At 40.2% G+C, this 25937-nt stretch overlaps 2 protein-coding genes across 3 annotated transcripts in view; both read right to left on the reverse strand.

The window, feature by feature from the left end:
* Positions 1 to 11683: 11683 nt before the first annotated feature.
* Cntf (ciliary neurotrophic factor) lies at positions 11684 to 18754 on the reverse strand. Its single transcript, XM_026406502.2, has 2 exons — positions 16940 to 18754; positions 11684 to 15745 (listed from the first exon to the last, which is right to left on the reverse strand). The coding sequence occupies exons 1-2, from the start codon at positions 17051 to 17053 to the stop codon at positions 15260 to 15262; spliced, it is 600 nt and encodes a 199-aa protein (XP_026262287.1). The 5' UTR covers positions 17054 to 18754; the 3' UTR covers positions 11684 to 15259.
* Positions 18755 to 18840: 86 nt separating this feature from the next.
* Zfp91 (ZFP91 zinc finger protein, atypical E3 ubiquitin ligase) overlaps positions 18841 to 25937 on the reverse strand; it is a 32075-nt gene continuing 24978 nt past the window's right edge. For both annotated transcript variants that reach the window (XM_026406501.2, XM_026406500.2), the window contains exons 9-11: positions 25258 to 25372; positions 22905 to 23004; positions 18841 to 22570 (exon numbers count right to left, since the gene is read on the reverse strand). In XM_026406501.2, coding sequence (XP_026262286.2) covers positions 22060 to 22570; positions 22905 to 23004; positions 25258 to 25372 — 726 coding nt within the window. In that variant the 3' untranslated portion in view covers positions 18841 to 22059. The remainder of the gene's footprint in view (positions 22571 to 22904; positions 23005 to 25257; positions 25373 to 25937) is intronic.

The following is a 25937-nucleotide window of genomic DNA, read 5'->3' on the forward strand; positions in this document are numbered from 1 at the left end:
CTGAGTTGTTTTTTAAACAAGGCTTGATCTATTTGTAGACTGTGAAATACATTGGGTTGTGGTCAACATCCTTTTAAAATGCTATAGGAAAAGAAAACAGTGCTTTGTATGAAATAAATGTTTAAGAATTGTTTTGTGAAACTTTCAGTTAAATATAAAGTTGATCATATAATATTGCTCATATCCAATCATTATTGACTCACAAAACATGACATTTTTGTATGGTTTATATATATATATTTATATATGTATATAATATATGTATATTTTGTATATAGTATATATTACTATATATTATGTGCATATGTATGTATATACATATATCTCACAGTGTTAAATATATTTAAAAGTGTGGTCATTGATTTGTGAGCCACGGTTTTCAGTGGATGCTTCATGATACTTACATTTGGAAATCTTGTTCCTTTCCCCTAATCCTGTCTCACCTGCATCCACATAATCAGAAGATATTTGCCTCAAAAATTCTGTGTGGCTCAAGTAAGCCAGAGGACTCCTCTGACCGCAGGAAAGAATCTTGGGGCAGCAGTTCAGTTTTGTAAGGTTCCAGGAACATAGGCCTCATTACAATTTGACTCCAGAGTATGGGAACTTACTCCAAGAATAAAATAAAGATGTAAACTACCCTCTCATCTTGGAACCACAGGGCAAGCAGAACCTAGTCCAACGGGGACCCCCCGGAAGGTGCAAAGTTTAAGAGCCAATTTTAGGAGCACAGGGAGGTATCCAAGATGCTGGTGGTTGAGGAAAGTGGTCCCATAGGGTTGCTGGGAGCTCCCTGACCTTCTGGGTGACCCCAAGCATTGTCAATGTTTCAACTATTGTAGCAGCAAACTGGAATACATAAGAGAGGCTTCCTCAGGATACTGGTGATATCATACTAGTACCAATTCTGAATTCTTAGAGGAAAAGGCAATTGAAAGCCAGATAACTCTGGAACATTTAGAACAATTTTATCTACTCATCTGATTGATACAAGCAGGTGTCCTCCTGACTCTTACTGGTCTTGAAACAGGTCGCCATCACTTATAGATACTTTAATACATTTTCACTTAACCTTAACACATCCTAAGGTGGATTAGTACAGTAATTCCTATTTTATTTAGGAATTATAGATACACCATGTGGTATACATGCACAATAGAATATTACTCAGCATTAAAAGAGAATAAAATTATGGAATTTGCAAGTAAACGGGTGGAGATGGAGAATATCATGCTAAGCGAAGTAAGCCATTCCCCAAAAAACCAAATTCCCAAATGTTGTCTCTGTTTAGTGGATGCTGATCTATCATGGGGGGAAGGCATGGGAAGAATGGACGAACTCTGTTGGGGAAAAGGGGAGGAAGGGCAGGAGAGTGGGGGTGGGGGCAGGAAAGATAGTGGAATGAGGTAGACATCATTACCCTGGGTACATGTATGACTACACATATGGTGTGATGCTACATGGTGTACAACCAGAGAAATGGAAAGTTGTGCTGTATTTGTGTACAATGAATCAAAGTGCATTCTGCTATCATATATACCTAATTAAAAATTTTTTTAAAAAGAATAATAATGGGGTTGGGGATGTGGTTCAAGCGGTAACGTGCTCTCCTGGCATGCGTGGGGCACTGGGTTTGATCCTCAACACCACATAAAATAAAATCAAGATGTTGTGTCCACTGAAAACTGAAAAATAAATATTAAAAAAAAATTTAAAAAGAATAATAATATTTAGTACTAAGTATTAAGCATTTACCTTCACAAAGATTATTTCCTTTAATTCTTTAAAAAATGACTTTTCCTGGGCACTTATTTTACCAAAGAGGAGGAAACTGAGGCTCAGAGAAGTTAAGTAGTTTTTAAGGGATACTGTTGCTTAGCATGGCAGTACAACTGTTGGGCTTGGTCTGAATCATGTACATCAACTGATAATTGTACCTTAGTTTGGTCCTCTATAAAATGAAGTTAATGTGTCAAATTCCTAGGCTACATGAGAACATTAAATAAGTTAACGGATGAAAAGCCCTGTGGAACAGGGATTTTCTACATATGAACCTCCAAATCTGTGATGCTGAGCTAATTCAAGAGTGGGACCCCAGAGCCAAATCAGACAGATTTGGGCTCCAGTCTCAACACAGCTCTGGGACCACAAGCAAACTAGCTCACCTCTCTAAGAGTTAATCTCCTCTGTTAAGTCTATATCTGCAATGTTCTCCACAGGCCCGTGTGTTCAAGCCTTGGTCCCCAGGGTGGTGCTATTGGGTGGTGGTGAAAACTTTCACAGGTAGGTCCTAGTGAGAGGTATGTAGGTCACGGGGGGACCTTAAAGAGAATTGTGGGACCCCATCTTCCTTCTCTCTTCGGCTTCCTGGCCAGGAGGTATGCAGTTTTGTTCCACCACAAACACCCACCACGATGTGCTTCCTCACCCCAAAACAATAAGGCCAACCAGTGATGGTCTGGAACCTCTAAACCTGAGCCAAAAATCAATTTTGTTCTCTTTATAAGTTGATAATCTCCAGGATTTGTTGTATTAGTGGAAAGGTGACTAACACAGTGGAGACAGTCATGAGACTGATGTCGGAAGATGGTGGCAACTCTTGAACAGGACACTGCAAGGAAACCCCTTTCATAATGCCCGGCCTGTCATTTAGAGCTGTCATGATCATTCTGAGGATGGACGTGATGTGTGGAGGTGAGCAGCAGAGCTCTAGTTACCTCAAAAGACACCAAGGCGTCTCATCAAAGCTCACCGTTGAGGAGAGCAGGTGAACACAAACTATACACTGCTCACTGTGAAGACGTGATGTGGCTTCCAATAACACTCTCTGGAAAAGTGAATTCTGGGAGAGATCTTGGGAGGGATGGGAGGAGATTTCAGCTGGGCCTTGAAGAAGGACCAGGGAGGGGGGAAAAAAAGGGCAACCGTTGTCATGAGGATTAAAAGAGCTGCTGTGCGCAAAGCCAGAAATTCAGTGTGAATGCTCAAGGGTATCGTTAGCAGCGGAGACATGTAGCTGTCAGTGGCAGGAGCAGTCATGGTGGCAGATGAGGAGGAGGAGCAGTTGTGGCAAAGAAGAAAGGCAATGAGATAGGGGAAAGTGATGGGGGATAGTTTCATAAGAAGGTGGCTGTGATCTGGATCTTGATTTGTGAACAGAAGTTATCCATTGATAGAGTTTGGATCTCAGGTGTCCCCTGAATGTCCGTGTGTTAATGGCTTGGTTTCCCATGGGATACTCTTGGAGGGAAACTGTAGAGCTGAGGAGGTGGGGCCAACTGGGAGACCCTGAGATCACTGGGGACATGGCTTTGAAGGGATGGTGGGATCCTGCTCCTTCCTCTTCTCTTTTGCTCCCTAGCCACCAGGCGAGGGGTTTTTGCTCTGCTATGTGCACCTGTCATGATGCCACCAGATTTCCCAAAACAAAGGGCCCTGCTGATCATGGACTGAGACCTCTAAAACTGTGAGCCAGAACAGACCTCTTCTCTTTACAAGTTGATCTGCTTAGATAATTCATAATTAATGGAAAGATAACTAAAAATCCATATGGAGAAGGAGATGGGAACAGCAAGAGAATAAACGGAATAAAATACCCTTCTCAGGAGATGCCACTCTGTCCAAGATGGGAGATGTCAAGTGGGTGCTTTCCTGATATATTTTAGGTAAAGTAAAGCTCTGGCGCGTCTCATAATCAGAAGCATCTGCATTGGATGTGAACAAGGGGACCCTGTTAGTCCCCTTTAGGGAACTGACCTGACCCTCCGCGATTCTGCCTTATTTTTCCTTTCCTCCCGTCTTACTCTCTGAATGCTGATTTGAAGGGGAGTCGTGGATCTACATCACAGGATGAGTCTGAACGGGTCAGCCTGGTGCTCAAGGCCCTTGGGGGTTGAGCTCCAGCTTTCCTCGTCATTCATGCCCCTCTCCTTCCCCTGCTCCCGGTTCTCCATAGTCAATTCAGTGATTTTAAAAACCAGACTTCTCCTCTTCCAAACCACACCCCAAATTTACTCCCTTCTTTTGTTTCCTGCCTAATTTATTCACTGTCCTATCTGGGAGAGGGTTCTCTTTGGTTCCTCCCTCTTTAAAACTCACTATTCTTCTCCTCAGTAGTCCCTGCCAAGTTCCCGGTCAGATTTTCCAGAGCTGTTCTCACTTCTTCTTGCCTAACTTTCGCTGTTTTAATTCAGGTTCTCATCATCTGGATCTCTTGCTTCCACATTCTTGCCCAAAGCAACTTGAGTGCTCCTTTTAAAAAATACAGCATAGACTCCCTCATGTCACTTTCCTGCTTAAAACTTCGCAATGGTCTCTCTTGGCAGTGCCTTTTAGCCAACCATCACCAGGACGACGCCTGCACTCAAACACAGTTGGGTTTATTGGCTTGTTGCCATGAGGAGGCAGCACATCATGGCGGACTTTGGGGCCTCTCCATAAGTGTCAGGAGGGATTTATGATAGGATTTAGACTTGGGTTAGTTTGAGGAAGGATTCAATGAAGCCTATTTGCTCTGGGTTGGGTGCTGCCAGAAAGAATAGGCAATGTGGTAGCTAGAAAGTTTTTTTTTTTTTTTTTTTTTTTTTAATCTAGGAGGCATTGCGCTTTGTTATCCAGTACTAACTACACATTGACTTTGGTCAGAGTTGGTTGTATATCTATTGTCTGTGCTCTGCAGTTAGGATAAATCCAGATCTCTTTCTATGCATAATTGTGCCACTAGTGAAAAGAAAAATAGCCCCTGACATCCAGAACTGGTCCCGTGTTGACAGCTGGACTGCAGTATTGTTACAAGCTGGGCTTGAGGCTCACAGCTCAGTGAGCCGCAACAATCTAAGTATTCTCAAAGAATAAAAACTTCAGACAGAGTTACCCTAAGACCTTGATAAAATGGAACAAAACAGCCTACTTTGTAATTTGGTTAAGCAAGGTCACTTACCACCCACCAAATATGCAGTTGTAGAATTGCTGCCCCTTTTTCCTTTTTCTTTCTTTTCTTTTTTTTTTTTTTTTAGGAACATGAGCCACATTTCTTTTGTTCCTGCATATGAAGCCATGAGGATTGACTCGGCCTGGGGATTCTTTGCTCTGCTCCTCACCTGCTACACAACTGCAACCAACCGCTTTATGGAACTTTCCCTCTTGGTCATATTTACAGAGGCATGCCTATGCCCCAAGTTTTTCGTTGGCATCAACCTTAATGGGGTTGACCTGGTGTTCTGCACAAAGGGTCTCCAGGTGGACATACAGTTGCACACAAGCACACAAAGATGGGCTTGTTGCCTGCTGGAGGTTTGGGGAGTTTTGTGAGCAACATGTGCTCAGCCATTTTGGACAAGGGCAGACTATTTAGTGCCTCTTGTAAAGCAGTGTTGACGCCCTGCACAGCCAGCAGCAATGCCTCTTACAGTGGGGGGCTATCGGGGAAGCCCAAATTTGAAGGCAACTGAGCTTCTGCCTTCATGTACAGGGAAAGAGCTGCACCCACTCTCTAGCAGCGACCAATCTAGAGTAAAGCTCTTCTCCCTTCAACGTCCCCCAAGTCACCCAGCCACAGCCTAAACCCTATAGAAGGGCTAAGCTGTCTCCCTGAGACAGCCCACAGCTCCCCATGATTTGCAGCCTTCCACTCTAAAACAAGTAAGAACTCAACTGCTTAACACCAAGTGTGTTTCTCCTGGTCTCTTGCTGAAGGCCACTGGCCCTGCTTGTCTGCTGGCCTGGCTTCAGCCATCTCGGCCTTCATTCATTTCCTTGAAGAGAGGAAGCTCCTTCCTGCCCCTGGGCTCTGCACTTAATGATTTCTTTCCTCTACCCAGGTCTATTTATGGCTGACTCAGCATCATGCACATCCCACGTGAAATGTAACCCCCTGAGTTATATTAAACTCCAAGTTTTCAATTCTGCAAATATTTCAATGAAATTGACATGGGTGCATTGGAGTATGCTGGAAATAATAATCTAGAGCTTAGGTATGTGACTATATTAATTACAATTAATTCATAATTATAGTAATATTATAGTAATTATAGTATAATTATAGTAATATAATTCTAGTTACAAATTATATACAACATTTAAGGCTTTTTTCCCCTTTTTATTGGTTGGTTTTTTTTTTTTTTTTTGGTTGGGGGTTACTGGAGGTTGAACTCAAGGGCACTCTGAGCCACATCCCCAGCTCTATTGTGTATTTTATAAACTCAGGGTCTCACTCAGTTGCTTAGCACCTTGTTTTTGCTGAGGCTGGCTTTGAACTCAGGATCCTCCTGCCTCAGGCTCCTGAGCCCCTGGGATTGCAGGCGTGTGCCATGGCACTCGGCTTATTAGTTCTCTTTAGTTATATATGACAATAGGGTTCATTTCAACATAATTGTAAAGGTATGAAATATAATTTGCTCTAATTCAGTCCCCAGGACTTGCCCTTTTCCTCCCCTCCCCCCTCCCCTTGCTCCCTCCCCTCCCCCCTCCCCTTGCTCCCTCCCCTCCCCCCTCCCCTTGCTCCCTCCCCTCTACTCTGCTGGTCTTTCTGCTATTTGCTCTTTTTTTTTAAGTTAGTGTCTTGTACATGATGGTGAGATTCACTGTAGGACTGAGATTCTCACATCTAGGATGATGGGACAAAAGTGGTTAGAGAAGGTCAAGTTGACGCTTTCTTGGGTGTGGGGCACAAACTCCTAAATGCCCTGGTTGTATCCTGTCTCCACCGGCTGTTCTGAGGCTCCCCCAAGCAGAACTCTATAGAAAATGAGACCTCCCGCGTGGGACCACCCTTTCCTCTGGGTCTTCCCTGACTAGGATGTTGTCAGAAAGTTCCTGAGCAACTCGTGACTGCTGGGTGGAGGGTCCAGGTCCCAGAAGACTGTCCCTCTAGGCTTCCCACTCTTTGCCTTCCTGGCTACTACTCTCAGTTGTTCTCCATCCCACTTTTGATTTTCTACTTCATTCTTTTCACTCTCCAAATCACACGACTGTGTGTGGCATGTTTTTTTTTTTTTTTTTTCCACCTGGATACAAATTTCAAAAGGCCAGGGACCATGTCATGCCCATCTCTGTATCCTGGTGCCTCCAGCATTTCTAGAAATATAAAACATAGCTTACCTTGAGCATTATCTAGCATCTTCTTTAAACCGGGAATGGAACCACCATTTGACCCAGCTATCCCTCTCCTCCGTCTATACCCAAAGGATCTAAAAACAGCATGTTACAGGGACACAGCCACATCAATATTATAGCTGCACAATTCACAATAGCTAAACTGTGGAACCACCCTAAATGCCCCTCAGTAGATGAATGGGTTAAAAAAATGGGGCATATATACACAATGGAATTTTACTCAGCAATAAAAGAGAATAGAATCATGGCATTTGCAGATAAATGGGTGGCATTGGAGAAGATAATGCTAACTGAAGTTAGCTAATCCCCAAAAAACAAATGCCAAATGTTTTCTCTGATATAAGGTGACTGACCCATGGGAGGAATAGATGAACTCTAGCATCTTCTTCATGCTTCTTATGTTTTCTAAAACAGAGGGTTGATCCCAATACACCGCATCTTCAAATTCCTTTCAATGATCCTCTCCTCAAGGTGTCCTGGCCCCCTCCTCCAGTCTTGTCTTCTACTGTCGCGCTCAAAGAACCCTGATATTTGGTAATGTCAAATGGTCCCCAACATGCCCCATGCCTTCCAGTAGCCAAGCCCGGACTAGTCCTGCTGCTTCTAATTGCAAAGTTCTTGCCTGCCCCTCCCTGACCTGCACAATTTTAACCTGCACAATTCAGTCCGGGACTTCCAAACTGCCTCTTTGAAGAAGTGCTTTCTCTCTCCTTCCGTCCTTTGTGCCCCCACCGCTCCTTGTCATCCATATCAACTACAAACCAGAGTTGGTTGTGCACCTGTAGTTTTTCCAAGAGGCTGTGTTTCGAGTACATGTCTTTATTTGTAGAAAAGAATCTTCACACCGGCCTCACAGGGTTCTTGTGAGGAATATGTAATTAATACACATAAAGTAATTAGAATAATGCCTGGCACATAATAAATACTGTATGCATATTTGCTAGTATCATTTTCTTGCACCTTATCATTTTTCTTTTCTTTTTTTTATTAGTGCAAATTGGTAAAGAAAACATGATACACACACACACACACACACACACACACACACACACACACACACACCAGAGTTCTACTCAGCCATAAGGAAGAATGGCATTTGCTAGTAAATGGGTGGAACCAGAGAACATCATTCTAAGTGAAATAAGCCTGACTCAGATAGCCAAGGGTTGAATGTCTTCTCTTATATGTAGAAGCTAGAAATAAGTAAGGAATATAAAAAAAAAATGAGAAAGTAGAAATGAGAACAGTAGAAGAGAAAGGGAATCAAAGGTGATAGGGGAGGAAAGAAAAAGAAAAGGAACTGTGGATGAAATTGACCACATTATGCCAATATCTGAAGGGTTATAGAAAATAATATTCCTACAAGACAGCTCCCTGGGAAAAATGGAGGGACAGTGTAACTCAGGAGGGGGGAATGGAAATTAGCCAAGCATTAAACCTCTTCTAGTACATCCTTTCCCAGTAATAATGGTCCCAGAGGGAAAAAGCAAACTTTCATCCCATCCCAGGTTCATCCCCAGCATCTCCACCAAAAATAAATTGTTGAGGGCCACAGACAAGTCAAGATGGCGCCTGGCACTTTGCCAGGAGGAGTGGTTTGAGAAGTAACGCCAGCCAGCCATTAAGATGATGGAGATTCCTTAATGATTGACTGCTGTGTCTAGATTATGTCAATTAAGTTAAGCTGTGTATAATTATTAAGATGATGAGGATTCCTTATTGGTTGACTGCTGTATCTAGTTTATGTTAATTAAGTTAAGCTGTGTGTAATTAGTTGGGTATATATACTTCTCTGTCCCATAATAAAGCGGCTCCCGCTGTATCAATCTTCACAAGTTGCTTGTCATCCCCCAGTTAGTTTGCCCAGCCAGACTGCGGCAAAAAATATTTACTCCTTCCCAACCACAATGGGTTGTGAAGGGAGGAGGTGAATACCAAAACACTGGGTCCTGGACTTTCACCCTTTCCCATTGCCAATGAGTCCCGGAAGGAGAAGAGCAAATAGTGAAGTCCTGGGTAACAATGAGCCCCCAGAGCTAAGTGAACACCAGATTGTGAGCTTTTCCCAGTGACAATAAGTTTCAAACTTTTTACAACTCCCTTCCTGAGTTACAATTTTAACCTGCAAAATTCAGTCATGACTGTCCAAACTGCATGACCGCAGTCTCCAATGATTAATTCACCGTCATTGTAAACTATTAAGTCCAGACTCCTTCTGTAACCTGGGGACCATTTCCCATACCCAGAAAATGAGCTCTCCCAAGCCAGATGGATTGACTTCTCTGCAGAATAAAGGAAAGCTTGCTGATCCAAGGGTTGTTTCCCATCTCCTGCCTCCATCATTTGTGCACCGTGGGCTTATAATATCATTATTATTTATTTCTGTATTCTTAGTATTGGCTCAAAGTAGGTGTCGATATGTATTTCTGATTAATTTGGTTAGAGTGAGGAAGGCAAACTTCCAAAAGATTGAGCTTTAGAGTTTAGAATCAGATTGGGAATACTGGGCTTTTTGTCCAGTGACCTCTCAAGTTAATATTTTTATAACCCCAACCCTCTGCCACCTCAAGCTTTGGGTACAGGGGTCAGGAATTGTTAGGTAAGAAAAGAAACTAGTCCTAACCCTTTGCTTATTGGTGTGGCATAAAAGTTGATCTGATCTGAAGACCCTGCCTCAGCATATTATTATTATTATTATTATTATTATTATTTTACATCTTCCCTGGGGGCTTTCTTCAAATGACACATACCCTAGAAGGAATAGCATATTTAGCCATTACCTCAGAATGTGTCCCTCTTCTCCATCATACCAGGTGAGGTATGGGATATAGTACCATCAGCTTAGGGTACAGGTGAGATTTGGGGATGCAAAAGAAGTTTGGGTCATGAGTTGCTAGAGAGCTGAAGGATTCCAAAGGGTTTGGAGCTCTGGAGTCTTAAAGCTTCCAAAGACTCATTAGAGGTAAGGTAGCAAGAAGGCATTGGATGCCAGAGAGCAAGGACATAAATAGAGATACAAGATGATTCCTGTGCAGTCAGTTTAAAGAAGTGTGGGCGTGCAATCGGGGAACCACAGACTTATACTGCAATTCTCATTCTTCCACTTTCCAGCCAGAAAACCTGGGCAGATGTCCAACTTCTTTGGACTCTTTGTATTGTTTAATGAAGAAATTGAATTAAATGAAGTTCATTTTCCTTCCTGTATTAAGTGGAGGATGTTGAATACATGGATGAATCTAGGTCTAAACACAGGGGTTTGCTTGTTTCTTTGGCTCTCTCGAGAGCCTGCCAGGCTTTTCCAGGACTTGTCTGACCCCACCTACTGTGAAAGCCATCTTCTGGATTCAGTGAACTGCCTGGGCCTCAACTTTCCAAGAAGGGGGATGATTCCTGGAGACTGTGAGACTGACCAAAGGCCAACAGGGCAAAGTCTAGGCTATGGCCAGGTCCATCCTGGGAAGCAAATGGCATTCTCTATTGAGCCCACTCCTCAATCCAGTCTAACCTGAATCCAGGTTACTTGAGACATGAAATAGACTTGACGTTTGTGTGTCATTTATAAGTTGTTTCAGGTACTTAATTTGTCTGAACTATGTAACAACTGGGAAGCTAGTTATTTGTAATCATTTCCATTCCACGAATGAGGAAACTCAGACCTGTCTCAGTTTGGAAACTTACCTACTTTGTTACAGAGCAAGGTTTAACACAAGTCTGCACTATCTTTATCTAAGGAAAACTGAATTCCCAAGACAGAGGATGGATTTTAGAGTCAGATGAGCTTGCTTCCTACGTGTCCCATGTCATAGGGTGAACTTTGAAGCCAGTATTAGAATTTCATTCTGTCAAACGCTAGAGGAATGAACTTGGGCAAATTGATGCTCATGGTCATTTCCCTCATTTGGGGGAGGTAGCATCTCTAAGGATTAAATGGCACAGAGCTGCCTAATGTGATAAATAAATGCATGATCCTTTCATACTATCTTTTTTTTAAAAAAAATTTTTTTAGTTGTAAATGGACACAATACCTTTATTTATTTTATGTGGTGCTGAGGATCAAACCCAGTGCCTCACACACGCTCAGTAAGCGCTCTATCACTGAGTTACAATCCCAGCCCTCATACCATCTTGACTATGTGGATAGAAATACAAAATCAGCAACTTTTCAAATTTTTCCCTATGTGATTTTCCACAATTTCTACTTCTGAACTAACAAGACATGGGCTATGCAAGGGTTTTTTCTTTCAGTCAAAGATTAGACTGGGGATCATATATTTGAAATTAAACTACATACAAGGAAATCCTCATTTGCAGGCTAGTTGATAGGACTGCATTATCCAAAGGAAAAGCAGCATTGTCTGATGGTGTAGGGCCAATCAACCTTTTCTAGGTTGACTGGGCCTGGGAATTTTGCCCAGTGGCCTGGCATCATGGAGATTTACCCAGCACGCTTCATTGAGCCTGGCCCTGGCTGGGAGGATTACATTTCATCCAATGTTGAAATCACTTGAAATTCCCCTTGTTCATCCAAAGACACAGAAATAAAAGAAGCTACTCATGGTCTTGCTGAGAAGAGAACTTTATTGTTAGCCATTCTTGCATCTTTTATTTCCTATGTGCTAAAAATAGATTGACTTGAGATATATATTTTATGTCATGAATTACAAAGCAGACAGGTTTTTCACACCCCATACACATTTCATCAAATAGTCAAATTATTTTTTTGCTTGGTTTTTATCTGTAATCCTGAGTTCTATTGAAGTTTTTGTGCTGAGGTCAAGTTTTTTACCACTTTTCCCTTTTTAACTGTCCAACATTCAGAGGATTCATTCTTAAGTCTGAGGCTTGAGGTGGAGGTTGAGATGAGGGGGGAGGTCAAATTATTCCTTTAAAAAAAATGCCCTGCACTAAACACCACATTGGTATCATATGAAAACACACACACACACACACATCAGCTGAAATCAAGTCTAGATTCTACTCCCTCCCCTTCCTCTTCACCAATCCCTTCCCCATTATGGTGGAGGTCTTTCTCTTCCTACATCTTTTACTCTTTTATAGAGAGAGACGATGCTTGGGTACCCAGTGAGGAGATGGGGATTCAGAAGCAAAAGTCATTTCAAACCACTTTTCAGATATGTCACCCTGAAATACTTGTTCTCTCCCTATCTGACCAGTGGTCACAATGAGTCATCCATTGGGCTTTCATCCATAGCAGCCCAAAATAACAGCAATGTCAGGGCTATGGCTTTCCACTTTTATTAAAACTCTCACTTCCCTTGTACCTGATTATCTTAAAACTAATGTTATTCAATGCTTGGCCATCAGGTTTGTGCTAATTTTGCAAGCCTTTCTCAAATAACCTTTTTAATGTAAGAAAAATTTATCAGCTCTCATGCATGCAATTCCTTGATGGACTCAGGACAACAATCTCTCCCTGCAGAGAGGACTTTCCGGTGGCTGTGGAAATACAGGCTTGGAGCTAAATTTAATGCACATCATAACTATAACTCTATATAGTTATATCAATTGATTTTCCCAGATATTCTATCCACATAGAGATCTAAGAAACAAGGGAATAAAATCTAAAGAACAAAAATCTCTTTTGGATTGTGGATCCTTAAAACTTATGTACATTCTCTGAACTTAGTCATGAGGAGAGGGTGAGGCCCTCTCCTCATGCAGCGTAGTTGTTATCTCTTATCAATATCATAAAATACACACCTAGAATAATGGACCAATGAATGGCCCATTGCCAGTACCTTATTCAATTTGACTTATCCATTTCAGGTAAACACAATGCAATGCTTAACATTTAGATCTCATGAGTGTTTGCTTTTGTTACATGGCTAAGTACTCATTTTCCCTTTGTCTTTTTCTAAGGGGTTTCTCCATGCTTCTCTCTTCAGGCACTTAGAAGTTTCTTGAAGGAGAAACTAATACCCAGCTCTTAGCACAGTGCTGAGAAATGCACTTGGTAAAGATTTCCTGCTTCTGTGAGCTGACTGAAATATAGATAGGCTGCTATGTCCTCAGAGTTAAAGCTTGTACCTTTTCCAGACCTGCTGCCATTTCAAATCTGCCTCTTATACATAAATATTCCTCCAGAGGCCACTGAGCAGAACTTAAACCAAGCTCTGCTGGTTTCTGACACTTCTGCAGATGTCCACTCTGTCACATCTGCTGACGATAAAAACACTTGGAAAAGGGTCACTTATTTTATATCCAGAAAGTTTACGATCAGTTATTCCCCCATAAAGAAATTTTATTCACACTTTTATTAAGCAAATGGATCATCTGCATAAATCTAAGAGCTTTACAAAGCAAGCAGATATATTATTAGTTGAAAATGCTGCTGGTAGGCAGAAGAAACCATTTAAATTAGGAAAAGCTTGAATGAAACAAACAACATATATTGGGTAACTATGTATCTATACCCATATTACCAATTAAATAAAACCAACATGCCTCTGCTGGCAGCCAGGGCCCCAATGTTTATTATTGCCCAAGTTTTTTTCTAGCAGTCAACTCTTCGGTTTCCTTCTTTATGATTTCTTCCTATTTGTACTCAGCCAACCTCTGTGACACAACTCCTGTTTCCCCCTGGAAACTATTTCTGGCCTTCACTGATTTCCCCAATACTTAAACCCAGGGATTGTAATTCCAACCTACTATTGATCTTTTACACACACGTACACACATATTTCCATAAATGCATTCTAAGAAGGCAGAGACTTACTTCCCTTGAACTTTCACAACATTGACTTCATGGAATTTGGACATGAACCCACGTGGGGAAGGATACAAGTCAAGTCACCCATCCTCACCTCAAGTGACCTAATGGGAGCTAGGCCCTTCTGACTCACGGTTCACTTAAGAGTAAAGACACCTTGACTAATAAAATTGAGGTCCCCCATCTAAGATCTTGGGTTTTAATGACAAGTTAAATGTTACCTATCACATATGCACCATTAGAACATGGGCCTTGCCTTTTCCATTCGTGTCCATACTTACTGGCTTTTCATCCCCTGGAGCCTTTGCTGTATATTGTTGCAGACTCTCTGGCATTCCCAGTTGGAAAAGCGGGCCTCACCCTCTCCTCATGACTAAGTTCAGAGAATGTGAAGTGACAGTCCTGTGACTTTTTAACTTGGGTAGAATTCCACCCATCATCTACAAATGCTTGGATCTATATCCCTGGATTGCCAATTATAGTGAATGTGAAGTAAGCTGGTATAGACTGTGCCCAACCCAATATCCAAGAACATCAGCAGACACTTTCAACCAGGCTGTATCACTGCACATTTTCAACTGCTAAGGTTCAGAAGTCTTGTAGGCCTCATCTTTGAAATGGGCTCTACGATCTCCAGCTTTTCTCTTCTTTGCTAAGCATGGGCAACGAATATTGCCTTTAACACTTAACAGCTGACTTATGAGAGTGTGTAAGGGCTTCTTTAGTGCGGAGGATACTGTACATAGATGATTACACCTTCCAACCCTCTAAGACAGAAGGTCAGTGACAGTTTCATAATCAAGCCTTTAAAGTAAAAAGTACATCGGCTTTACAGTGAGGATCTGGGTTCAAACTTAGTATGTCACTTGGCACTGCATGACCTTAATGGTCTCTGTGAGCTTGTTTTTTCATCAGAGATGAATGACACCACCTTCCTCACGAGTTGCTGTACAGGTTATACATAACATATGTAAGACCTCTGGTTCACTGCCTTAATACAGCAGCGACTCCGTAAGTGTTGGCTATTATTATTTTTATTATCTAAGAGTATGAATGACTGTACAGAGTCCATTCATTGGTTTAGTCTTCTCAGAAATCTTCCAGAACTAGAGTTTGAGATATTTCTCTCTTCTATCTGTAATGTTGTTAAACAATGGTAAAGGTTACTTAGTGGGTAGAATGGTTAGAACACTAAGGTGGAAGGATGCTGTCCCTGCTCCCATTGTCTTACACCCACACCCACACCCCAAGCTATGTAAACCTCTCTACCCATTTGTCTGTGTCTCCAATCCTACTTGACGGAAATGCTTGTGGTCTTAAAAAGTTTTCAAAAACTGAAGATGGGAAAACGAGGCCCCAGAAAACTATGTATATTCCATCAGAACAGAGAGCAAGGAAGACAGAGAAGGCTAACTGCTACATCTTCTTGTCCTTAGCAACATATTGGCTCTCATGTGCTGGGATCCCCATCTGATGGGAAGAAATGACACGAAGGTCATGGATAGACCTCACGGTCCACTGTGAAAGCTCTCGCAGCACCTTTAGGCCCCACAGCTTCTTCTCAAAGAGACCACCATCTCCAACAACTGGCATCCCGTCAGACTCATTTGGGGGGATTTTGTGCTCCAGGAGCACCATTAACTCCTCTAACTGGTAGGTGAAGGCCGAAACTTGGAGCAGAATGGTATGTATGGCTTGATGGAAGTCACCTTGGGTTGGAGTAAAATGTACCTGCTGGTCTTCTAAAAGCCTGGCCAACATAACATGGAAGGTACGGTAAGCTTGGAGGTTCTCTTGGAGTCTCTCTGCCTCTGTCAGCTCACTCCACTGATCAGTGCTTGCTACGGGCACACCATCCACAGAGTCCAGGTTGACATTCTTGTTCAGGCCCTGATGCTTCACCTGCCCAAAGTCACAGGAAACATGGCATAATCTGCTGTGATCACCTCAACAATATTATTTAACACATATGAAACCTCATTTACCTCATTGGTCAAGGATCCAAGTTGTAAAGAAAATAAAATGTCCAGAACAGAAACTCTACTCAGGATTCATAACTGGACTTTAGAAGATCCAATATGGAATATCTGCATTTTTCCTGGAAGAATGTTTTGCTTTCATTAAGTTCTAGTGGGTGAAATACACTACTAATTTAGAAGATTTTCCACTCTTTTCTAGAAACTGAAATATTTAATTATACTGGAGAGTTCAAGTATTTTAAACATACATGAAGACACTAGCCAAATCTAGGAAACCCTAAAGTAGCTATTTTAGAATTTCCTAATCTCTTTATTCCCACTGCCCACTCTGAATGTGAGATCAATTCTTAAAAAAAAAAAAAAGAGGAATTACATTTTTACTTTTTTCAAAAGAAAAGGTAATCAGAGTCTAATTTCTAACTGACAAGGTTGTTCAAAGATAAACCAATTCTCAGAGAACAAAAATCCAGAACTTTCCACAATGGTCTGGAGTATTTCCAAGGTAAACCTAAGGTGGAGACTGATAGGGATCCCCTATATCAGCAAACCAGCCCAGAACACCTTTAGAATTTGACAATTTCACAAGTTTCCCAGGAGTCTTCCAGGGGTTTATTTTGATAGTTTATTTTTTCACTCAGATACTAGGACACTTTAGGTGTGTAGTACTGAAAAGTGGGTGGCTAATATTATATAGGTATTGTTTGGATTTAAAAATTTCTTCCATATTCATACTGTTCTTCCGCCTAATCATATAAACCTTTCATTTACACAGCTCAAAAATTTATAACAATGCCTGTGAAGTACACAAACTTAGAGGGCCCAAGGTTAATCTATTCTGGAAGAATTCAGAATACAGGCCAATTAGGAACAGCCTTCAAGACACAGAGCCAATCCTACCTACACCACCATATATATTTTCTCATTCAAGGAACATGACTCGTAAGCATCATGGAGGAAGGCAGTAATAAGCTCACATGAGCTTAGAAAGGGCCATGTCATATAATAGGCATCCAATACATGAATGACTGTGATTAGGGCTTTCATAATTGGTTGTGGGTCTGGAATATGATGTTAAGGAGCTGGGTCAGAAGACATGATGGGAAAATAGACGACTTACATAAGATTCCATAAGGGCAGTCAGGTCTGAACGAATCTTCCTTGCTAGCCAGATGGAACGGCTACAGAGGTCCCGTCGGCAAGGGGTCCGTGGTGAATGCTCTGCAAAAGCCATCCCCTAACTGTCCCAAGAAACAAGTGAGCTGGGTTTGCTTCTGTCTACACTGGTCCAAATAAGAAATGTGACTCTCACAGACTAAATCCACTGGGCATTCTCTAATGGGATTGTGCACCCCCACCCCCTGCCTGACTCAGAGGTGGCAGCAAATTCCTGGCTGTGGATTTTTGTGCCTGTGGAATCAAAGGGCCCTTTTTAATCAGCCTTTTTTTTTCCCCTGCAGCGTCTGCCTCCATGTCTCTCCTCCACTCAGTACTTAGCACACTTGTTTTTATGTCATTGTTTTGCTTTATGTACTTAGCAACAAAGTCACTATCACACTAATCCTCAGGACATCCCTTCCTAATGTAATCTTATTTTATATGATTAAAATCAAGCTCACTATATCATCATCCTCCCTTATGCTCCCCATGTCTTTTTCTTTTCTTGGCCTGATTAAGTGGCCAAAAAATATTATTATTCATGTAGATGCCATTTATCAAATACCTACCAAGGGTTAGACACTCTGCTAAAGGCTTTAAAACAACTTCATTGATCCTTAGAGTAATTCTGGGGTAAATACTAGCTGTCCTAAGAAACTAAGCTTTAAGACATTAAATAACATGCACAAAATCTACAATAAACTACGCTAAAATTTATGTAGATGTCTTTGGTTCTACAATTGTTTTGTTCACTGACTTTCCAATTCTTTATAGATAGTTCATTTTGTACAAGGAAAGGTAATGTGAAATAAGTTCTTTAAAAATGCAACATCTTTTCACTTTTGATCCTTTTGGTATTTTTTAATTTATACTTGGTTAAAAAATCAACTAAGTATCTCTGATCTCAAACATGGTAGCCACAGATGTAGAAGGTACTGTTTAGGCCTGTTCTCTTCCAGAGGAAACACCCAACCCCAACCTGGTAACATTTCTTAGGTAGTCTCACTCAAGTGACAACATGCTTTTTCTTCTTCCCTGTCCCAGTCATACCACATGCTTAACAAAATAAGAGAATGTGCTGGGCTTTGAAATGAGGACAGGAGATTTAGAAGGTGCTTGGAGAGTATTGCATTTAACTCAGGATAATGCTAATTGGATAGTCTCAAAAGTTTCATCCCCAAATGGACTGACTAGCTTTCACTATTTCATACTGCAGATGCTAGCAATGAGTTGAAATGCACACTATTTCAGGAGCAAATTTACATAGATTAACAATATAAATAGAGATGTAATGGGGGAAAATTTGAGGCCAGCCAAGCTGTTATAGTGGGACTGTTTATAGAGTATTATAGTTTTGTGTGTCTATTGTTAAGAGTTAGGACTCCACACAGATATCGGGTCTTGTGAAGCATTGGTGTAATATGCTATTAAGGATTTTTGTTTTTTTAAATCATCATTAGAGTGATTTAATGATCTCACAGCAACCTTAATGTCCCCACTATTAGGTCAATATAGGGCTACTTTTTCTAGTGGAAAGCTACTATCAAAGAAGTTTCTAAATTTGTTGATAACTGAATCACATGGCATTCCAGCATTAAACATCAAGAGCTAAACTGAGTCAAATGTTAAGTGCCTGATTCTCAGAAAAAGCAATCAGTTGTGTACCAGCAAACAATGGTACACTGAATATGAAATGTGCCAAGAGCACTGTTTTCTCATTTAGCAGCAATTGTTTCACCCATAGGATAACTTAACTCAGTAGAACCAAGGAAGACAAGTTGCTTCCAGGAGGACAACTTTTATTTTCTTCTTTACATACTTGTTGTGGGTATGCCTTACCTAGGTGAAGAGAAAACAAGGATCTGAAAAGCAAAGTATCCCTTTTATTATAATTTCTTTTTACACAACCTTTTCAACCTAGATTCAGGTATCTTAACTACCCATCTCTTTCATCAAAGGAGAAGGGTCCTGCACATTATAATAGGCAAAAAAGGCTTTCAGGAAATAAAAATTTTCAATTGATCCATTACAATTTTTCAATTTTCTTGAGTACATTGGAAAGTGGGAAAGACAGGAGGAAAAATGGTACTGCAAACAATGAGACTGTAATAATCTTATTTAGGTTGGTAGTATATTTTATGATTTTTTTTCCCTCCAAACAGGTACAAAGGAGGTTCAAGTGCTCTATGTGGATGCTTTCTATCCTAAATAATTTTCTTATTCCCAGTACTCCCAGTCAGTATCTAAACTGTCTGAAACATATTAAGATTGTTCAAAATAACCCTGGGCAATCACAAGCAAGGGAGAAGTACATCTTCTAGAAATACCGAATAGTGACATCTCAATGACATTATCAGAATTTAGAAATGCCAATTCAAGCTGGAGAACATGACGTGGCAAGTTATTAAAAAGGTAACAAAATCAGACTAATAAAGAGTATGAAATACAGATTTTCAAGATTGAAAGAGCTCCTTGGAAAGACAATGAAATAAACAATGGCAGGGGGAGCAGAACATAAATGGGGCTTAGATAGTTTACTTATAGACTCTTTACTATGCTAGCATTCCTTTCTCAAAAGGAAAAATATAAACTCCATGAAAAATATTTTAAAATTTATTGCAAACTGCTACAATAATTTATTGTCAGCAAGTGGTAGCTGAGAAAGAGGACTCCCACCCCCAACAAAGGGGAAGGATAGGAGTTTCCAACTGGAACTAACTAGTTGCTTTTTATGGGGAGGGGAGTGTGATACAAAGGAGAACATATTCCCCCATCCCAGAGAAGTGCCTTTCCCCCCCTTAATGCAGTTTGCTTTTGTATAGGTGGCTAAAATATCTGATGACTAACCAGTGCAAGTGAAGTTCATGAAGACAAAGTCTAGGTGTGACAAAGACAAAAAGGTAAGTGTGGGATATAGATGCTAGTTAGTGAAACAGTATAAAACGGAACTTTGTTGTAGACCCACTCAATCCATCTTAGTATTTTCAAATCTACTCAACATACCAAATTAAAACTGCAAACCCCTCCCCATGGGCAGGAAAGCATATTCTGCATCCCTTCTATCTTTTCTGTATCCCTTCTATCCTTATTCCATGTTCTACCCTCACATTGGAGAGATGGCAGATCTGCAACACTCTGAAACAATAGTGCATTTAAGACTATTTACTGTAGGTGTCTCACTCCCTATTCCCTGGCATCCCAACCACCGACACTAGTGGGTGTACAGTAAGCCTCTTTCAGAGATGACATTGTTACCCCCCTTTTGGAAAAAATAAAGAGAAAACTGACAAATTTGGTAGTTTTAGTGTTTGTGAAAAACAAGTTGTTCCTTATTTTGTTCTCAGCAAAACTTCATTCTTTCCAACAGCCATCACACATTTCTGACAATAAACAAATAGGGTAAGTTTTCAATTCTGGCTTCTGAGGTACATAGGATAGGAATTGCCCTTCTAAGACTCTAAAAATCAGTCAAAATAAAATAAGTTTTTAGTCTTTTGAAAGTTACAAGCTTGTACAAAAACGCCCATGTATAGTAATAAGCAATCCACACCCCATGAAAATCTATCTGAAGGGAAGTGGTAATTTCCAGAACTTCAGGTGAAAACCAAAGCCATTATCATATAGCCTAACTTTGTCTACTGAAGTCTTTTCTGAGGTGTTACTAAAAGAGAAACAAATCAGCAGTTTTCTTTGACTTATTTAGGACTCTTACACTTTGTTCTTTCTCTAACAGTGTCTAATAGGGAGCTGCCGCAAACCAATGATAAAGCAAAGCAAAAAACAAAACAAACAAACAAAAAAAAACCCAAAACAACCAACAGGCAAGAAGGGTGATATATAAAAGGAAATGATAGAGACAAAAGGAAATTCACAAGAAAAAAAAAAATCTCATATCTGTAATTCAGACCTGAACAACCATCCTCATCCCCTCAAAATTCCTTAAATCTCAATGCTCTTAAAATCTCAAAGAGCCACATTGGTTACCACAAACCCATTATCCTTCCCTAAGAAGGCTTCCAAAAAAAGCACTAGGCTATTGTAGTGATTTTGTTAGTGCTGAGGACCAGCTTTCTTTAAAGGCCACTGGAGAGCTATGATTTTAGAGGCTGGCTGTGCTTTTCAACCCTATGCCTTGCCTTCAAAGTACCTCTTGTGGAAAGGATCCCATGTCAGAATAATCTAATCTCTCCCAGCCCCACAAAATATAGCAACGAAGACCCTCCCCCCCCAAAAATCAGACTTTCCATTAATAAATAAGGAATCTCAGGTTCCACAACACAAAAACACACATGTTCAAAGTGCAAATTTCTGCCATTAGCCTGGGACTTTTCTCACTGTCTCACTAATACACAGCCCTATCTTACAGTCAAAAAGACTGTGTAGAGGGCAGCCCCCTCCCTCTTGGGAGCCTGCTTCCAAGCAAATAAGCACCATTAAGAGCCATATGAAGGTTTGGGAGGGGGAATGAGGTGCTGGGATCAAAGAGGAGGGAGGTGGTCCACATGTATCCTTCCTTTCCAAAACCCAGTAGGGAATGGAGAAAGAGGGGTGAGAAACATGTGCTGTTTTAACAGCACATCCTGTTAAGGGGCCCTAAAGTGCCAAGTCAAGCTGCCAGCCTCCAGAGATTAGAATTATATAGTATTTGAGGATAAGTGTGTTGCAGTGGGTAGAAGCCAGAACCATAGGGCAGCAGTGGAAGAGAAGATAGGATTGAAAGGACAGTAGTATACTATTGAGTCAAAAGCTGATCCAGAGCACATCAGAGTTACGGGTTGGAAAGGGGATCTGCCAATGGAGCAGAAGTCTGCTGCTGGCTGGAACCGAGTATGAGGATTAACCCTCACTTTTAGAGCTGCTGCTGCTTTTTGTCTACCTTTCTCTTAAAGGCAACATCAATTTTATAAGAGGGAGAACAGAGGGAGCTCTTGGGATGGGGTTTGTGTGTGCTGTGATCCACAATGGAAAGAGCAGGCCCTTCAGTTATTTTACTAGATTTTAAATGCTTTAAATTTTTTTTGTCCTTTTTATCTTTTAAATACAAAGTCTGAACTGTCCCAGTGTCCAAAGTCTTCCTTTCCACTAAGGTCCAGTAGAGTCTGAATCTTCAATCAGAACCTCTGTGGTAGCACCGAGAATATCCGAGTTCATGACCAGCCCTTCAGTGCCCCCACTGCTGCCACTTCCCACAAAGATCTTTCCATCAGCCATCAGGCTCACCCGTTCTGTCCCACTGCAGTATGACTTTGACATCCCTTCAGCTTCTAGCAGCAGGCACTCTCCAGAAGTTGAATTTCCCAAGGGCTCAGGAAGAAGAGGAAGACCCTGACCATCTGCAGGTTGTGTCAGGGACTCTGGGTTAGTGCCCAGGATATCTGTGCTGGTGATGAGGGCGCCTGCATTGGCAGCCAGAGCTTCTGCAATCAGCACCTCAGGGTGGCTTTTTGCTTTGTGTGCCACTACGCTGTCCTTCTTCTCAAATTTTTTGCCACAGATATTGCAAGAAAACTGGTAGAAGGAGTCTGCATCATGCTTCTTCATGTGCCAATTAAGGGATGCCTTTTGTCGACAAGTAAATCCACAGATCTCACATCTAAGGGGAGTGGAAGATAAAATGTGCGATTAAGAGAAACGAAGTTCTTACTTAAAAGTTAGGTGAGAATTTAGAGCATATATCAAATAATCAGTAACATATACTGCTAGTGAAGGATGTGGAAACAACTAGGTGAAAATACAATTTTTTTCTTTTGTTTACTTGAAAAATAAGTAAAACGAAGAAAAAGGTCACTAAGTAGCTGCCCTAAACAATTCCCACTCTTTAATTTGACAAAAGCTAATAAAAGTGGCAGGAGAGATGTTGGTAAGAGGAAAATACTCATGTGGAGTGTACGCACTTCTCATCCAGATGTTTGCCAGTAAATACTCACTGTAATGGCTTCTCGCCAGTGTGAATCATCCTGTGCACTGCCAGATTGTGGGAACTCTTGAAGGCCCGAGCACAATACTCACAGATATAATCCCTTTGATCTAAGAAGCAAAAAAATGTGGTTAGCTTTCCATTTAGACACCCTATTAATATTTCCACTAGTTCAAAACAAATGAGCAGGTGATCAGGTAGGTCAATTTAGAGTAAAACTGATACTATTTTCAATATCAAACACTTTGAGTAAATAAACATTTAAAAAGAAATATGCTATTTGGATATTTTAGTCCATATATTCAGTAGTTTAAGAATAAAAAATAAAAAATCACAGATAGAAATGAGAGCTGAAATCCTAATCTCAACTTTAAATGCCACTCCCCCCATAAAAAAATAAAATTGATCCATATCTCAAATAGTAATTATATCTGTTACCACAATTTAAATTTCTCTCAAACATATGCAAAAAAGTACTCATATTTCTAGACCTTATTCTCCCCTACACCTTTTGCAGCATTTAACTACCTCTGTTACTGCATAACTCCCCCCAACATTTTTGATAAATTTGGTAATGTGGTATGAAACTGATGGGACAAAAGAATACTGCACTTATTTCTCTACTACTTGATTAGGCAGTCAATGGACAAACAGGTGCTAAATATATATTTGCTGAATTAATGTTCACTATATTTTCTGATCCATTTAAAATTACTGGATATAGTCACAGTGAAAATATGAACATAAGTTAAATGATGAACTATAGACAATTAAATCCAATACTACTTCCCAAATAGTTTAAAACCTTCTTTTCTCAGGTTTAAACATGCATAGGGAACACCTAAGAATCTTATTAAACACACATACATGCTGATTCACCATGTCTGAGGCAAGACCTGAGATTCTGTATGGCTAACAAAAACCCAAGTAATGCCAATGTTGGTTGGTTTGTGTTCCACCACTGTATAGCAGGGTCTAAAAATGCAGAGTTCTAAAACAGTGACAGGGCTGGGGTGTAGAACAGTGGCAGAGTGCTTTCATAGCATGTGCAAGAGCCTGGGTTCAATCCCCAGCACTGAATGGAAGAAAAACGAAAAACAAAACAAAAAACCCCCAAACCCTAACATAATGACAACTATTAGCCTCAATAAAGTCTTGTCCAATTGTTCTGCTCCATAACAGCATGGCAAATCTGGGTAGGGAATCCATTTTTAAAATAATTTATACTAGAAAAGGGAGTTCATATACACTAATTTGGAAAGGGAAGAGTGACACATTAAAATTGTATTAATTAAATATAAACATTTGGAACAGAATGAACTAGTAACAGCTTTTCTTTTCACAGTACACTTATGATAGCTGAAATATTCTAAACTGGCTGTCAGAAATGTTTTTTCTATTGGATATAACAATATTAACAGGGACAGAGGAGCAGAAAAATCACATTTAAGACACAAAGTAAGGATACTATTTTCTTTCAAGAAACACGGTATGAAGCAAAGATAGTAGATTGACCCAAATTAAATTCCAATGTTTCAAAAATGTCTATCATGTGCCAGGCTCCGTGCAGTGACCTGAACTTTATATGTGATCTCATTTCATCCTGACAGTAGTTCTGTGATAATGGTATCTTAATTTATAGTTAGGGAAACTGAGGAGTGGTAAAATGTCTAAGTCATGCATACAGAACAAATTTTAAAAAGTATGCTAGTCAGTATAATCTTGGGGAGGACTTATTTCTACAAAAATTTCTAGCCTTATCCTCCCCAAACAAAAAGGTTAGCATGTAATAAAGTATCTGAGAATTACCACATTAGTATTATATGCCACCAATATCTGACTCAAATTGCATTATAAGCTTCACTTCATTGAGATTGTCAATGGCTATAAATGAATAGAATGAATCTATTCTATAATATATATTGCACTCAGATTCTGTTTTTGAGTTGACAATTCCAACAAGAGTTTGCACGCAAATCCCAAAATCTAGCTTTTTTGATTTCAATAAGTCCCAGAAGATATTTATGATTAACCATAATTATAAGCCAGCCTCTTTTACTGTTTAGGCTTTCTCTCCAATATTCCCCACTTTTAACCCTGCAAACAGTTACTACAAATATCTGGAAAAAAATTTTAAAATCCCATTTCTACTAAAAAAGGATCATTATCTTAGTTGTTAAGTTCTCAAAGATGTCAACAAAAGTTCAAAAGTTTGATCACACTTTGTAAAATTTGTTTTATTATCAAACCTTTCTTCCATGCTTGACTGCAGATTCTTTTAAGAAAAATTTTATCACTATCCATTTGCCAACCTAAAGTTGAGTTCACCTGGCTACTTGATAAAATCTTGTTTTAAAAATTACCAGTATGATGTTTGGCATGTCGCAGAAGTTGTTTCTGGAGCCTAAAGAGTCGTCCACAGGAGGGATGGGGACATACATATTTCTTCTTCAGCAAATGCTGGTATTTAATATGATGCTAAAACATTAAAAGAAAAGTTAAGAGGAATAGAAAAGAAATTTAAGGTTTTTTAAATGCTCTTTTCTCAACTAGGTTGAAAGTGCTGAAGGTAAACCAAATATTTTGTATATGGATAGTGAAGAAGTATAGTAAAATGGTTAAAAACATAGGCTATGAATTATATAGACCTGGGTACCAATCTGGACCTGTCATTCACAAGCAGAGTAATCTTAGGAGATGTACTCGCATATTTAAATTCCAGCTCTCATTTGTACAATGGAGACAATAATTATAATTTTGTTGTGAGAATAATGGGATCACATATTTTACAGAGTTTAATGCAGCAAACACACCTTCCAATAATAGCTATCATTACAGAACCACAATCCAAAATAGGCCCAGTCTTATGCCACACTTGCTGCTAAACATCGAATAGGTATCTAAGCAGTATTTCACTTTCATATTTTCTCTAGACCTAAATATAAGCTGTCCCACTACTCAATTTTTAAACAACTATTCACTGAAGAAAAACAAAAACAAAACTAAAATTTTTTATTCATTTTGCACAGTCTCTAAGAAATCA

Source organism: Urocitellus parryii, chromosome 4, assembly GCF_045843805.1.
Source record: "Urocitellus parryii isolate mUroPar1 chromosome 4, mUroPar1.hap1, whole genome shotgun sequence".
Classification (NCBI taxonomy): Eukaryota; Metazoa; Chordata; class Mammalia; order Rodentia; family Sciuridae; genus Urocitellus; species Urocitellus parryii.

Bases quoted from the DNA above. Each gene is read 5' to 3' on its own strand.
- Cntf (XM_026406502.2), bottom strand. From the start codon at position 17,053: ATGGCTTTTGCAGAGCATTCACCACGGACCCCTTGCCGACGGGACCTC. The intron at 15,746-16,939 runs GTAAGTCGTCTA...GACTTTGGGCAG, and splicing joins CTGCCCTTATGGAATCTTAT to GTGAAGCATCAGGGCCTGAA.